The sequence below is a fragment of the Apis laboriosa genome, unplaced genomic scaffold, assembly GCF_014066325.1.
Source record: "Apis laboriosa isolate Shangri-la unplaced genomic scaffold, ASM1406632v1 scaffold23_cov150, whole genome shotgun sequence".
Classification (NCBI taxonomy): Eukaryota; Metazoa; Arthropoda; class Insecta; order Hymenoptera; family Apidae; genus Apis; species Apis laboriosa.
Genome location: NW_025222452.1, coordinates 112,208 through 129,495, shown reverse-complemented (window position 1 = coordinate 129,495; position 17,288 = coordinate 112,208). Strand labels below are relative to the sequence as shown.

The window sequence follows — 17,288 nt, the reverse complement described above, 5'->3', positions numbered from 1 at the left end:
TAAACAAAGTTAGCGTGAAATTTTCAAAAATGAAAATTGACCAATTATATGCATCTCGAAAATTAATAATTTCGCCTGAATTTGGTATGTCCCTTGTAGCGAGCCCCGAAGCTCAGCTAGAACAAAGATTGGTCCGATGTTAGAAAAAATATGCGAGTCTGCGAATTGCAGGTAATCTGCAGTAAATTTCTTCGCAATGAGAATATAATAAACCGCCCCTTGGATCGCCCCTTGATCTCATCTCGCCATTTATAATCTTTCTCCTCTTTTCCTTTTTTTTTTCGAAATTTCGAAACGCGAAAAACGAGTTTTCCACTATCTATCGATATCGATCGTTCGAAAACGAAATTATTTCGCGTACGTACGATTGGAAGAGAGTAGGGAATCGAAAGGGAAATTCAAGCCGCGAAAGAAGATCGTTATATTCGTTTGATCCTCGCGCTCTTCGCATCCATCCCGATCCGATTTTATTGCTAGTATCATTTCTCTGATTCTCTCGCAAATCGAAGACCATTGTCGAGCGAGACGAATAACCAAGCAAACGTCATAACGGAGAATTATCGCGAAAAGAACTCAACCACTAGCTTCCAGTTTTATCCGACGTAAAGATAGATAGATAGAGAGAGAGAGAGAGAGAGAGAGTAAAGAATCGGTGGACAAAGTCGATCGATCGATCGACCGATGTCAATATTTCACTTGGACTCTTGGACTCGACAATTTCCGATATCGGCGCAAATTTCGTAGAGAGCGTTCCGGCTCTCCGTCAACGCCACCGATCCCGATTTTCCATTAATTAAACGAGCGTAAATGGCCGGTGACCCGGGCCCCGGGAGTGCGCGTGACTGGCGGAGGAAGCGCTCGACTTCCGCAACTTTGCCCGCCGCCGTTAAATCCTCGTTACCGCCAAGATTAATCCGTCCGAGGGATATGCGAGCACCGGACAACTCTTACCACGTGTAACGTGCGCGATTCATCAAAAGCCAATTATTAATTCGACCGCGAATATCTTGCCGAACGGAACTCGATGAAATGTTCGGTCCACTACCGCCTCTCCTCTCTCTCTCTCTCTCTCTCTCTCTGTATACCGAGAGGGGGTTCATCGACGGGGGTTAAACGAGAGATTACTCGATGAAATTTAAGTTGTTCGCTTGTTGTTTGTTGTTGTTGTTGTTGTTGTTGTTGTTATGGCGTGTGGTACAGCGTGAGAAGCTGTATAGGAGTATAACAGCGGATAATTCCTCGGAACAATTTGATACGAGTTTAGAAGCTGATCGGAAAGTTGTATCGGAATTACGTGTGCTGTTTTGTGCAGATTTCAACCATTAAATAGATTTTAAATAAATTCTTTCTTTTAGTTTCTCTTCGTCGTTTTATTATATTTATATGTATATTTTTTAGTTTCATTTCGATCCCTCTTGTAAATCTACAACCACGTAATTAAGTTAAAATAAAAAAAAATCTTTTCGAAATATTATAAAAAGCAAGCGTAATACTCAGCTGCTGTAATATTCGTCTAATTCGTTTCCCTGTCGGTCCGTTACTATCCCCAAATCTCACAATTTCGTTACATAGACGTTCCAATGGTATAATGTATAGACAAGGATTATTTCAAGGATAAAAATGTCTAAAAATCTCTCCATTTAGCAATTGACACGAATAAACAAAGCCGATCTCCGCAGGAATATAAAAGGAATATAATCTAATTTTCAACTTTTTCTCACGGTAAAATTATCTTTCTCGAATTAAAAAGAAAGGAGAAATTTTTTGTTCTCCCTTCGAATCGACTTGGTGGAAATTTATATTGTTACATTCAACGTCTCCAATTTTCATTCCTCTTCTTAGACGATCTTATAAGAACTATCGATCTAAAGTCAAATATTTTCGTTTCATTTGCTCGGAAATCCTTCCAACATTTACCTACTTTGCTGGAAGGAAAAAAATAAATTCAATTTGTTGGTGGGAGAAACAAGAATCTACGAGGAAAACGGATGACAGTTCGCGAAGCGAGCAACTATCGAGTTCTTTTGACTTTTGCCTCGGCCATAAAACTGAAATCCTCGAAAACCAACAAGTTGAATCAACTGAATCGTTGCCACTCGGATTAAACAAGCTGAAACATCTTGAAACACGTTACAAAACTCGACGTTACAAAATTCGCCAAACTCATTGCGAAAATTCAATGAAATAAAACAACATCTCGTTATTATTCTATCGAAAAGCGTATCAAAAAGCGCGTTAAAAAGTTTCGAATTAAAAAGTAGCTGCCTTTTCCGTCAAAAGTCGAATAATTGCCAACTCGATTGGTGAACGAACACCCATATATAACAGGAGAAAAGTTTTCTTTACCGAAGACATAAATATTATTTATTAACGAGCGAACTTTTATTTTCTAAAAGTAAGTAAAGAAATTCGCTTCCTCGGTGTTTAAACGTGATTGAAATGGAACGAAGCAGGCCACTCGATACGATTTATAGAAATGTAATTACGTTTCACGGAAATTGTTGTATTCCGAGAAAGAAGAAATTATGCGATACCGAAAAGATTGTTTACGAGATCGGATGTCAAGTTTAATACGAGCGAAGAGGGAAAAATGTCGACAATTCCTTAACGCGAAACGCGAGTATATCGTTGTTTCCGCGGTGCACATTCGCGTGAAATATCTTGTGTCTGCAGAGCTCGCCGTTCCGATATTTCGCGATATCACGCAACAAGGCGAAAATACCACCGGCTTCTTATCGATTTAATCGTCTATCTTTCGTTCGCCCGCGCAAAACGCGCGAATGTTTTAACATTTCGCCCGAGCGCGAAAACGAATGAAACGAGAAAAAGGATGGAGCGATAAGAGAGAAAAGGATCGATCGATGGAACTAGAAACGACGAAGAAAAGCAAATATATATATATATATATATTTAGAAATGATTTACGAATTTTCTTGAAACGGAGAAGAAAGGAATCTATTGCTTGTTCATTCTCAGGGAAGGGAACGAAAAATAAAAATTTATGGGAAGATGAACGGGAAAAAATAAGAGACGCGTGGTATGAAGGAAGATTAGGAGGAAAGAAAACGAGAGTGTACGAGTTGAGGCAAGCTGTACAGAGGGAAAAGAGAGAAAACGTGTCGATAGGAAGAGAGTATGGAGGGCGAAAAAGCGAGAATGGATAAAAGACACAGCGAAGAGAGAAAGAAATGGAATTGGAACGAAGTCGCGAATAGATACGTAAGTACGTATAGCAAATATTATTACGTAGGAAGAAAACGATAGATATAGGAAACAAAGGTAATAAGAAAAATACGAAAAGATATTCCGTTCGATCCGATAATATTTTTATAACGAAAAATAGATCTTCCATGTGTGTGTGTGTTGCGTTGCGCGTGTGATTCAAAAGAATTCCATGAAAAATGTGATAAAAGAAAAGAGGAGAAATTAGAGTAAATAAATAATTGACGAGGATGTCGGATTGATGAAATATTCGGTTATGTCAAAGTGAAAATTCGATACGGATTCTCTCGTTGTCGATAATATGTTCCGAGCATTGGACAGGAAACACCGATTCTTATCCGAATCACTGCTCCCTTTCTCTCCTCATTTCTATCTCTCGCTCTATCAATTTTCTATGAATCCATCGATGAACGAAAGGATACGTAAGAGGAATAAAATAAAACGGAAGTGGAAGTTCGAAAATCGAAATTGCCAATTCGATCAAGAATATCGTTTTTGGTTCGCGAGTTCCGGTTACCAATATCGACGATCGAAGAGGAAACGAGGCGTTTGCTATCTAAACGCGTGGCTCATTTAGACCAGTATTCAATTTTTCCATCCAACGCGGCGATACTTATGACTCTTCGTCGCGTTGAAATCTTTCGAACAGCTACCGACTTACCGATCGAATCGCGATACGAATCAAGCTTTCTTAGTTGATCGGCAAGATCATTCATCATTTGGAAATGAAATTTCAACGAAAGATAACGTCTACGTAAAACGAGAGAAAATAAACAACTCGTTAAATCTTTCGCATAATCCTCTCGATATTTTTATCAATTGTTCCAGACGAGACAATTGTAAAATTGTAAAAGAGAAAAATTGTAAAATTCACGTCTTTGATATTTGATAAGGATTCGATCGGAGGAATAAAGAGAAGAATCGGAGATAAAGAGAAAAGTTACGTAAACGAGTGGGGGAGAAATAAAAGATTTTATTTATAAAGGATCGAGCGATCCGAACGGAGGAACGAGAATTTCTTTCTTTCGCGATAATTATAATCGTAACGCAAATGGAAGGCAAATAATAGGGAAAACACGAGGGAGATGCGTCGTTATTTGAGAGAACACTCGACCAGAAAATATTCTCGTGAAAGAGATACCCTTCTCGAGAAATCTCGTAGCGCTCGCGAACATGTTTCTTAATAAACGGACGAAAAAACGACATGCTTTTCATCAAGTATCGCTCCTATATTTTTCTTCCTTTTGCTCGAATGATAAAATATTTCGATCCGAGCATTCGATATTCTCTAATAATTGTTGTATTCATCTATCGAAATCGAATACCTTCGAACAAATCTGAACAAAGAATCGATATTTTCTCTCTAAAAAAAAAAAAAAAAAGGTAATAAAAATTCTAAGATACTCGTGGAAAAAATATGTACGTAGCTACGATAAGAATTAGATTGGATTTCTCCCGAGGCGAAGTTTCAAAGGGAGACGCAAAAAATCAGTGGATCGCGTCGCTTTACCCATTCGAGCCTAACCGATCCAGAAGCAAAACTGGAGAAAGATGGTGAGAAAAACTTTGAAAGAAACGTCGAACCGGAAAAGAAAGAAAAGACAAGGAGGAGAAAAGGAAAAAGAAATGATCCAATAAAGAGGAGGGGATCCGGTTAAAGATTCGTTGGACGTACGTAGATGAAAATTCCAAAGCGGAGAGAGGAACGATCGAAGGAGATAAGGAGAGAGAAAGAGAGGGGGGAAGCTGAAACGGTGGATACGAGAAGAAGAAGAAGAAGAAGAAGATTCCTTCTCTTTTCTCTATTTTCCTTCACGAGGAACACTCTTAGCCGTTTTTCATTCCGGAAGATCGATCCTCGATGCCGCCTTCTGCCTGACCTAGAACGATCAAAAGGACCACGAAAATCCGTAGAGAGAGAAGAGGAGAGAAGGGGAAAAGGAAGACGCTTCTACTCGAGGGAGTGAAAGAACGTGTAACAATAATCAAATACCGCGGGGAGTGGCTCGACCTCGTGGGAAATAAAGTACGATAGCAATGGAAATTGAGAATTCGATCGGTGAAAAGCGATCATCGGATACAAACGCGATACCGCTCGAGCAACGCGTTCACCTTCGTTACCAATGTGTTTCCTTCTATTTACCGAATAAGCAGGGATTTTTTACGATATCACAAGATCTCGGGGAAACGAGTTTTCTTCGCAAGTTTTCAATTTTTACGTTCCACATTTTTTTTCATAATCTTCGAAATTCGAGCAAGAAGAAAGAGAATTCATTTTTCAAGATTTTCAATTTTCCCAACCTTCTCCAAAAACCTGATTACAGATAAACGCGAAACGATGCTGTTAATTCTCTTCGAACAACAAGTTTCTCGCGGTTTCTCGTAACTCTTATCGATTCGACGATCGTTTATTCCGTTTAATCGCACCGTGAATCCCTCCAAGATTTCCTCGCTGGATCATCCTCGAGAATTATCTTTCCCTTTCGGCTATATCTGTTCACGGCAGTTTCATCTACATCTACGCGAACAATCAAAATCTTATCGAAACCCTTTGCCCCGTCAAATTTCCCCGTTCGTCTATAAAAAAAAAAAGAGAAAATCTCACACTTTGAGATCGAGCAACTAATTACAAATTTTCACCAACATTTTTGCGCGTGGACAGAATTATCAACTTGAAATACGCCGAGAACGTTACAGAGGACGTTCTATCTTTTCCTCTATTTTCGTTGATTTGAAAGATTTCACGAAAGAGAAAATTCAGTTTTTCGTCAAAATTATTCGTCCCTCTCCTTTCTCTCTTCAATTCAGACAATTGAAAAGAAGGAAAAATGATTGGTTTCTAATTTTTTCCCGTCCTATATCAAAATTTTGACTTTAAATAAACGTTGATCGCCATATTTTGCATTACGATTGTCGATCGTAACGATCACGATTAATGAAATTTCTTCCGATTCATGAACCGATTCATGCTGATTCAAAGTTTTCGATAAAACGGTAGAAAAATCCGTGTATTCGATCAATAAAGGAAATCGAGAAAAATCAACGACTCGATATAAAATAAACAAATTGTTTAAAAATCGTAAAATGTATTTAAAAATTAACCGGTCATAAATATGTTGTTGCAAGATTAGTCGAGACGAGAACCCTGTTTCTTCGCTCGAAATTAATGCTCGTTTCTCTGTAACGTAATACGTATTTCGAACGAAGAGGATTGAAATAAAAATATATAATCATCCACTCGAGAAGTAATCCACTCTTCGTAAGGAAATACGTAGCAGAAATTTAATCCTAAGAGAGAAGTTATACATCTCATTCGAGCGTCGTACAAGTCTCTATTTTCCTCCATTTCACGATCAAATACGCGAAACTGCGATCGTTTCGAGCATACGTTTCATTATTTTTTCACATAGTGCCGCGTCGGTCATCCCTTGTTTCGCCGAGTTGGCCTTTCAATTTTCACCGCGCGATCCCGAAGGACGCGTGCCACTCGAAACAGACGGTCGGACAGAAGCCGAACCCATCAAACATGCAACAACGACGAATGAAAAGTAACGAGTCGTTGTTTTCCGTCTACTCGTCCTTACCCCGTTGCCGGTGTTCAACTAAATAATAATATCGCGGCGCTACACCCCTCGAGACCAATTTCCATCGATCGAGAGAGACCCCCCCCCCCCTCTGTCTCTCGATTTTCCCTTTGAAAGGGGGAAACGAGATTTCAAACGGATAGTATCGCGAGGCCGAATCGTGTAACGATTAAAATATAAGATAAATGGAAATTGAAGGGACAGAGACAGAGTTGCGTTGGTTGGTCTTTAGCCACCGCTTCTGCTGTTATTACGAGCCATTATGAGCTTCAAAGCTGGAATATGGAACAAGTTACTATATACGCGACTTGGTCTCATTGTTTCGAGGGCTGCTTTAAAATAATTGCTAAGCGCTATTGTCCACGCGACAATCACCACTTTCATATCCATTACATTCACAGAAGCGAGAGGTGTTGTCTCGCGCTAATCCTTCTTCGCTGAATCGAAAATGAAACGACCAACTTTAATAGCATCCCTTCTTTTCCCATTCTTTCTGCCATCGAGAAAAATGGAGAATAAGAGATGTGCCCACGCTACTTTCGCGCAAATGACAATGAATTTTCTCAAATTTTTCATAGTCCCCCGAAAACAACGAGTAATTCCGTGTTTTCGAAATGTCATCTTGCATCGAAAGATAATAATTGACATTTATTTATTATCAATTTTATTCCGTAATTGTTTCAATTATCCTTATTTCTACTCCTCTATGGTATATTCCTAGCTATCCCATAATAATTTTTCGAATTTTCAAAATTCTTTCTATCGGACAACAATATCAAAATTCGGGTAGAAAAAGAAATGTACAAACGAGCCAAGCAAAATTTCTTTTCGATGTTCGAGTCAATCGAACAGCGTACGTATATATAATCTTATTATTACATTCTCGTATCTTTACATATATATATATGTATATGCGTATCTCTTTTTCCTTTCTACGTCTTTCCCTACAAATGGAACTGGTTGAAATGGGAGCAAAGGAATCGGTCAAACTCGAGCCAGCCAAACTTCGCTATGGAAATTCCACAAGAGTGGCAAACATAAAGAAGCTCTTAGAGGAAAGCATGGAAAGTCAAAGAGCGTACGGGTTGGTCTAACACGAGCTTTTCGTAGTGTACGCGTCGAGGTACCGCAATCGCATGAATTTCTGACGGGGGACAAAATTCTGGAAAAGTCTTTCCACGCCCGACATGTATATTATTAACCGATTAATTACGATTAATTACGAATCTCGACTAGATTCCCCGTGGATCCTCGAATTAGACTTCGCGCGTATAATCGTCGCATCGTTCGTAGCGTGAAAGGAAAATGTAACGTAAATTGCCACCGATTCTTTCTTCTTTTCCAAAGATCATCCAAAGATGTTTCGGTTTCAGGCAATAAACTGATCTGCGATTGCAAACTAGCGTGGATCTGGGGTCTCAGGAACGAGACGAAGAACGTAAAGCTGCGGGACTCTCTGGAGGAGCTTACTTGCTTCTTGGAGAGCAATAACGCAACGCTGAAGAACAACAAGGAAGATCTGGAATGGAACGAGGCGCTCGAAAATGCACGAAACACAGGTAAGTTCGCGCGCTGCTTATTATCGCATTTTCTTTCCTTCTCTTCCTACTTTCTCCAACTTTTCTCCACCGTTGTAACGCGTTCCTACGTTACTCGGATTTTCATTCGTATTTCAACGAGATACGAACAGATTTCTGTTACTTAGTCAACCGTAATAATCCAAATATTATTACGATAAATTCGTAATCATTCGTGATCGATCATGATTAGTCTTGGAAATTATTTTCTCTCGTCTAAAGTTATGATTCATCCCGATTCACAACGATTATCGTCGTCAGATTCGATTTACCTCGAATTTTATTTTAACGGACAATATTTTAATAACAATCTCGTATATACTTTTAAGCGATTAAAAAAAATGTAAGGATATGAGAACGAAACGCAAAATTTTACGATTCTTTTGTACGTATTCGAAACACGTTCACTTTCATAGAGAACGGAAAAACGTCCGAATAGTAATCACTCAAGCGTGTTTTGGGTAAGAAAGAATAAGGATCCCTTTTTCGAATCTTTCATGGTCTGCTGGATTATTAACAGAGTGGGATTCCCTTTCCTACGTTGTTTTCAGAATTTACGTTGAACCTTGTCCTATATCGATTTCTCGATTCAATTTTAATCGTCGAGATAAATTTATTTCGACATATTTTTATTCGTATTATTAATTTTCGATCCAAAGAAGTGTTTCTTTTTCTTCTTTCTTTCTATATATCATTTATTTTATGAAGAATTCAACCTCGAGAAACCACTTGTTTTCGTTTCGCAATTTCTTTAAATTAGTAAACAGATGATATCGTTGGAAATTACTGCTCGAGAAATATTCCGAATGCGATTAAACTTGACCTATAAATAAATAAATAAATAAATAAATAAATAAATAAAGCTTTTTTCTCATTAGAAAATTAAACAAATTCATCATCTAGGAGAAATGTTACGTTCATCTCGTTTCCCACGATACATAAAGGGAAAGGGAAAAAGGGAAAGAATGGAAAACGCGTATTCGACTACTGCTCGATATACATTTTCTTCAAATTTTCGATTCTCCCCTGTTACAGAGGAATATCGGAGCGGGAATTCGAGAGACGGCAGTATCGAGGACGATGACGCTTACATGGGCGACGAGTACGAGAGTAAAGATGGATACGAGGATTCTTCCTCGAATTCCGATTTTCAACCAAAGGTAAGATATACGTTTACCTTTCATATTTTCCTTTCTTCCAACCAGGGAAACGGTATCGATTCCGCATCGCGTTTCTTTTCATCCCTCGCAAAATTAAACGTCCAATGATCTATCGTTGTTGTACCATCTATTTTATATATAGTTTATCGTGCTTTTATGTCATTTTTCCAAGAACGATCGAATCTTGAGATTTTTATTATTTTAACAATTCGAGTTAAGTATAACGATAAACATTTGTTTTGTAGAACGATATGTAGAACGTTCGCAACAATTCCCTCTCTTTATAAAGAGAGTTTGTATATCGTAAACGGAAATCGCGAGGGAAATTTTTTCAAATCGATTTGTTTGAGCGTACCAATACGATATAATCAGGGATAAAATCAAAAATTTTAAGAAACGTTCGATGAGATTGAAACACACCGTTTACAATACCCGTTTGAAATTTCACGAAACAACGGCATTTTTTCAACGAAACGCCATCTCTCTGAATTATAAAACGTTGTTGCGTAATTTCTTATCGCGCACGCACATACCTTCCATTTCACCAGTTTTTTTTTCGTGAAATTTCTCGTAAATTAACTAGCCAAGCGTGACAATTTTTCGGAAACCGCGACCAAACCGCGAGTAAAATTAATATTTTATTTGAAAAGATATGAACGTTTTATTTTCTCTCTCTCTCTCTCTCTCTCTCTTTTTACGAAGAAAATTTATTTATTCGTTCCCTTTTTTATCTTTTTACGAAATTTTATCACGCTGTAAACTTCGAAACGAACGATTCGTCAACGAATTTGCTAAATTTTTACATACTATTTTTCATAGCACGATTAAAACTCTCAACTTTCTCTCTCTCTCTCTCTCTCTCTCTCTCTCTCTCTCTCTCTCTCTCTCGAATTATCTTTTCCTTTATGCTATGCTTTATATCACTGGAATAATTAGTTTCGAAGAATAAAGAGCGTTTTACACGCGTTGATGAAGAAAAATAAGTATCCGATTATAGAGCTTAAAGTTTAATTAACGATCGCGAGAATTACTCGAAAGGTAAAACCGAGCTGGGACTAACATGCTCTTCTCCAAACAAATTGTTACAGGTACAGATGGTGGAGGGTAAGCTGTGCTACGTGAAGAACCTGTTCGAGCTGAAACTGGAGGAGCTTCCGTGCCCGGAGCCCTCGAGGGAGGATCTCATGGCGTCCGAGCAACCTTCGAGTCGGCACGAGAACGCTCGCGTCGGTTCCTCGGGTTCCATATGGTTCTCATCCTCGGCCGCTCTTATTCGCCTTCACCCGTCCGTCCTTTTGTACTCTCTTCTCCCGCTCCTATCGGTCCTGTTCACGTAGAACCGGCTTTGTTCGCCACCAACGAGCAGATCGCCGGAAGGACGGCCATCCGTCTCCGAGAGAAAGGACGGTTCTCGATATCTCGATACGTAAATACCTGCATAATCGAATCGTGCGAGGTGTGTATCGTCGCGCGTGTCCCCGCACGGAAAATCAAAATTTTATGCTTTTACGCTCTTTCCATCGGTTGGCTAACGCGGGATAGAAATAGTTTCTCCACAAGTTTTTCAAATAAACGCGAAAAAGATTCCAAGACTTTTTTAGAATTCGATCGATCCGAGATTGTTACAGATTATTATAGAGTGTTTAAATTATTATACGCGTATTATACAATCCTTGGCGCGATCACGATTCAAGAGCATCGTTAGAATTTTGAATAGAAATGGATGGACGGTCGAAGGAGCATATCACCGATCCTAGTTTCCTAGCGGAAGAGGAGGGAGCGAACGATGGTTCTGACCCACCACCTTGCGAGGACACGCCGAAAACACGTCGTCGGATGTGGAAACGGAATTATCGAACGTCGATTCCGCCGGATCTACGATATATCGAGATGATAAAAACACCAAAATTGTTCGATTCCCGTTTTTCTATAAGCGCAACTTATCTCGTTATCAACGGTCGCGTACGTTTACAAGGCTGCTTATAACTGCCATTTTTCATTCGTAATTTCGTATATTGTTAACTTTTCGCGCGCGATTTTTCTTATTAACTCGCCCGACGTTAAACAAGTAAATTGTAAATACGCCCGTCAGAAACGGTCTTCGTGCGTTCTTAAGAGAGAGAGAAAAAAAAAAAAAATTGTAAAATAAACCTACGCTCCTTCTTTTATACTTTTACACGGACTAATCTAATATCAAGGATCGAAATTTACCAAGTTGCGACGAATATCATTTAACGAAACGTTTAGCCATTAGTGAAAATCGTGAAATCGATCGTTTCGTGCAACTCGATATTTTTAATTAATTAATTAAAAGAGGTAGGGAAAATGTTGGGAAAATAGCGATAATAAGTTTCATTTCGAATTCTATCCATAAAATTTCTATCCATAAAATTTACGCGTTAAATAAAAAAAATTTCAAATGGATAATCAGCAAAATTTAGCGATGTCGATCGAGTGTGAATTCGCAAATAGAAATAGAAACGAGACTCGTATCGCGATCGATTTTAGGATAAGGGAAAAAATATAAATCCTACCAAGATTTGTTCGTTTCATCGATCACAAGGTAACGTTGTAATCGATTAATTTAATTACACATATCATCAAGGAATTCCCAGAAAACGAGGGGAGGGTGGGTGGAGGAGAATAAATCAAAAATTCCATCAATAATCCAATATTTCCAATTCACCGAAAATATTACTCGCGATTATACAGAATGTTCAGAATATATTCGTGGAACGTGTTCGAAGGATCGATTTCAGAGAAATAAACGCAAAAGTTGATATTTTGCAAAGATTTTTGGGCACGTTTATTAAGTTATAGGTAATTTAAATACTTATAACTTAATAACAAATAAGCGTCGATCGAGCATTTTTGTACTTTTTCAACTTTTGTGTTCGTTTCGATCTGCCAGAGATCGACGAAAGATGTCCCACTTGTGTATCAATCAACGCTTTGTAAAAATCAATATATCTACTTGCATCTTTCCATTTTCACGAAGACTCTTCTGACCGAATCTAATTCATCGTCGTTTAACACCGTTCCAAACGTTTCCCTAAATACAACACACGCGCGCGCACGTATAATATATATTAAAATTGTTTGAACGAGTCGACAATTTCTGATCAGCCGCATCCTCGCGAGACTCTCGGAAGTTGAGCGGAAACGGAAATTGATCGTGAATACGAAGCTTACGAGTCAATTCCCCGTGCAATCGCGTTGATTTTACCGTTATGGATTCCTTTTCTATTCATCCGTTGATCGACCAATATTTAATCCTATTAATTACCATAGGATCAAATATCGATGATTCTCTTTACCGAGGGAACCGAGAAACTAATCTCTAATCTAAAGATTTAAGTATCGAGCCGCTTGATATATCGATTATCCTCAGTTTCATTTCTATCTACCAATGCCATTAATCCATCGAATCGTTCGCGACTTTTCACGATTTATTCCTTTCATTCGTGAATATCGATCGATCGATCGATACAAGTACCTAATAATCACAGACGATTGATCGTCGAACAAATCGTTGTCGACGTTTCGCTAGTCAAGACGCGTTATCGTAGTGTTCGGATTCTAATTAGCGTTGAACGAAAGGAAGTGATTGGCGATAGAGTAGCAAGCAGGAACGAAAGAAAAAAAGAAAACGCAAAAATTGATCTTTGTTTTTTTATAATCGGTTTAAAAAAGAAAAAGAAAAATCGTAAATATCGAAGAATCTAAAAAGAAAAAAAAAATCTGTCAAAGAAGAAATTTCAAATTTTGATTCGAATAGCTAATATCTTCGCTGCTAAATCCTCGACTCGCGATCGAATGCAATTTTCAACGTTTAGAATCTAATTCCCTAAGCGTGTTTCGAGAGGTTGGCGCGGTTTACGCGACATTCAATCGCTAAATTGGCGCGGTCTCGAGTTTTTTTTTCGAAAGAAGGAGGGAGGGAAGGAGGGATGATGCGGCTTCTCTTCGTCTCCGTCAAGCCTCCTTCTTTGGCCAACTGGCTTAATTACGCCCCTAATTGAACGTCAGACAATCGAGGGAAAGAAGAAAAAAAGCGAGTGAATTGGTCGTTCGCGACGATACACAGCGAATTTTCTTTTTTTCTTTTCCTTTTAGAGCCGCGGAGAGCAAACGAAAAGATAAAGGAACCACGAAAAAAGAAAAAGAAAGAACTTTTTTCGTCTTTTTTTAAATATCGTATCATAGGAAAACAGTGTTCTTGGTAAATTGGACGAATACCTCTCTGTTTCGCTTTTTTCGACTCCTCTTCCGAGTGCCATCTTTTGCCTCTCAACTTATATTATTCGTAAATAGTTAAGTTTTATCGAGAATCGAGGAAAGCAGAATAATTCAAATTTCTTTTCCGTTCGTTTTCTAAAAGAGCCGCTGCGATATCGTAAGAAATTTTTACATTTCAATTACCTTTCAATTACGTAAAGTAAACGTAGTAGGACAGAGATATCTTTGTTATTTATTACGACAAAATGTTCGAACATTCAAGATCTCGTTACAATTTATATATTCTAAAAAAAAAAAAAAAAATAGAAAACCAAAGATATAAAATTATCGAAAAGATATCCAATCCCTCGACTCGTATTATTCATAGATTTTTCTCAAAATTCGTGATTGTAAATTACGTCTAAATTTATTTTCTAATTAAGTAAATTTACTAATTTGAAATACATCCCTCTCCTAAAAAGCAAAAAAAAAAATCGAGGATTACACGCACGATTGAAAAAAAAAAACACGTAAAAATAAAATTTTTTTGTTATTCCTCTTTTTTTTCTTTTTATATATATATATTTTATATTACGATCCTGCCTCATTTTTATCATAAAACTGCCAAACTATCGAAACAAAATTGGCGTCCATGATCAAATCGTTTTTGATAATGATGGACGACCGAGTAATAACGTGGAATATCGCTTGCCCCGCGCGATCTAGAAGAAAAAAAGAAGCAAAAAGTGGAAGAAAGTAGAAAAATGGAGAATTATCGATGATGTTGAGATTGTTTGTCATAGTATATGCGTTATTATATATATATATATATATATATATATATATATATATATATATAGCATCGCGATATACAATATAGTATATGAATAGTCGGATTGCAAAATGACTTTGGCCGGAACGACGAAGTTGATCAGTCGATAGAAGAAAAAACATGATGAAAACGCACATTGAAGACGTTTGTTAATATCGATATTACGATCTGCTTCTTTTCACCACTATTTTTTCTTTCATTTAATTTTTCTACGAATTTTTTCAAATTTAAGATATAAATAAATTATCTTTCGAGTAAACGTTATATTTAAATAATTACCACACATTATCGCGTAGTAATGGCTCTGAAAAAGATAATCTGAAATTTATTTGTTCTTTTCCTTTTATTTCACATAGCGTAAAATAAAAAAAAAAAAAGAAAAACAGAGCGCGGAATAAAAAAATTAGAAAAATATTCCATCTTTTTTCCATCTTTCATTTTTTCTTCTTTTTCAAACAGATAAAAGAAAGTAATTTAAAAGGAATGATTTAAACGGAAGTTGATTCTTTTACCTTTGGATAATTTTGAAATTGGAATAAACGAGTGAAGCAGGAGAATTTTACAAGTTTAACGATAAAATTGGAAAAAAAAAAAAGAAGGAATATCGTCCGTTTCCGTTCTGGAAACAAAATTTAATTAACATAATAAATTAGACATTAATTAAAATCAGAATAATATTAAATTAACTTCGTAATAACGTTATGAAATTAAGTTCAATTTACAATCTTTCATTATACTTTAGCAATCATCTTTAATATCCATTTTCTTTAAATATAATATATATATATACATATACGAATATAGTATATATTGCGATAATTTGATAAAAAAAAGATCATGCTATATTTTCGATCGATATAAAGATTCTCTACGGGGCATGAATCGCGAGATCTCGAGTTAAGTTTTCATCAATCATTCACTTAGGTCTCCTAGTTTATTAGCTTATCCTCTTTTTCATACTCATCTTTGGCGTTCTTCGTCGACTCGATCGAATATCGTTATTTAAGAATCCCGTACGATGATATTTTGTGGTACGACGTCTGTTGTAAATAGAGACGCATACACGCATACACGAAGACAGATAAAAGAGGTGAAAAAAAGAAACAAGTTATATAAATAATTAGAAAAAAGTAAATTACGACGAGGCGATCGAGTAAGATATTACATTCGGAATTGTCGCGTGCGCCACGTTATTCCCTAGAAGAAAAGTTAAACTTATTCGAAAAATGCATCTATAGCTATAATTTAATCCGTGTTTCACGTGTGCGTGGAGCGTTCTCGTTCTTCGAATCGAGGATATATAAAAGATGTTTTAAAAAACGTTCCAAATTTGTTCAATAATTCTCGATAAGCATAGGATATAAAAGAAAAAAAAAAATATATATATATATATATATCTCGTAAGTTAGGTTTAAGCACGATTCTTAATTAAGAGAAATTTAAAAAAAAAAAGAAAAATGTCTGTCTGTTTCTCTCTTTCTCTCTCCTGACACGCACAACGCGCGCCGGAAGCGTGCGCCAATACGAAATGCGTACACACATACACCCATAATACACGCGCACACATTGACACGCATATACACACGAATCCTCTGGAAAATATTAAGCTCGTAGAGATAAACCAAAGATAAGAAAAGTTTGGTGTTAGTCGTTAAGAAAGCTCATTAACACAAAACCGAATATTCAGTATCCGCCTTTGATCGATCATCATCGTTTGAAAACAAGATTAATCGTCTGGAAACTCGAAACCATTGGTGGAGGAGCGTTTCGTTGTTTCGATCGATGAGAGAGAAAAGAAAAATAAATAATACAGCGTAAACACGTTTGACTCTCGTACGATAGGCTTCTAAAGAGCTAAAGAGGAGTTGGACGAACGAACGATGATCCCTCATTTTTTTAGATATACGTACACACGTGTATGTAAAATGGTGCGAATTTTTCTTTCGTATCATCCGAAAATAAGAAACCGTTCTAACAGCAAACGTAGCGAAATCGTAGCATTTTTCTAATCGAAGAATAAGATCGTATGTAAATTTCGTTCTGTTTCGTCGTGACATCGAGAAGAAAAGAGAGAGAAAAATAAGATAGACGAGCACGACGAAGCACAACGAAATTTCGCGATTTCCGTTTCTTTCTTTTTTTTTTTCATTGTGCATAAGAATTACGGTATTGATCGTTGTTTCTGTACGTAAGAAAGGAGAAGAGACGAAGAAAAACAATAAACGTCGAATTTATGAATCATACGTCATGCATCATACGTGAGTGCAAGTACATATGTACACGGCCCATTTCGGATTTTCACTCGTGCATCACATACAATGTTGTCATTATTGATAATTTTGCCGTAATTATTATACATATATACGTATAGATCAGCGTAAGGAATACGCGCATACGAGCTCTTTCTTCTTCACACCAAGTGATTCTAATTTTTAAGCTAAAAACACATGGGCGTGAATGCTCTATGATGTAAGTTCTAAGATTTTGAATATTGTACTACTTATTATTATTATGGATTCACAGTCAAGCCGTAATATGTATTATATGTTCTTTTGTAAGATCTAAACGATAAATAAATAAATAAAAATCGTCGAAAAAGAAGGACGCAATCGATTTCTCTTTTCTCGATTCAACATTTATCTTTCACTTTCGTTTCGTCGCTTTTTTCGATCAAAGTTTTATTTCACCTTTTAGT

The 17,288-nt window shown here is 37.0% G+C and overlaps 1 protein-coding gene and 1 long non-coding RNA gene across 3 annotated transcripts in view; one reads left to right on the top strand and one right to left on the bottom strand.

Moving 5' to 3' along the window:
- LOC122713447 (connectin) overlaps positions 1-17,159 on the top strand; it is a 183,439-nt gene extending 166,280 nt beyond the window's left edge. The window contains exons 4-6 of the mRNA XM_043933894.1: positions 8,180-8,365; positions 9,419-9,543; positions 10,632-17,159. Coding sequence (XP_043789829.1) covers positions 8,180-8,365; positions 9,419-9,543; positions 10,632-10,880 — 560 coding nt within the window. The 3' untranslated portion in view covers positions 10,881-17,159. The remainder of the gene's footprint in view (positions 1-8,179; positions 8,366-9,418; positions 9,544-10,631) is intronic.
- The window catches only part of LOC122713449, a 38,554-nt gene that overhangs the window by 14,480 nt on the left and 6,786 nt on the right, over positions 1-17,288 (bottom strand). The gene's annotated exons all lie outside the window — the stretch shown is intronic.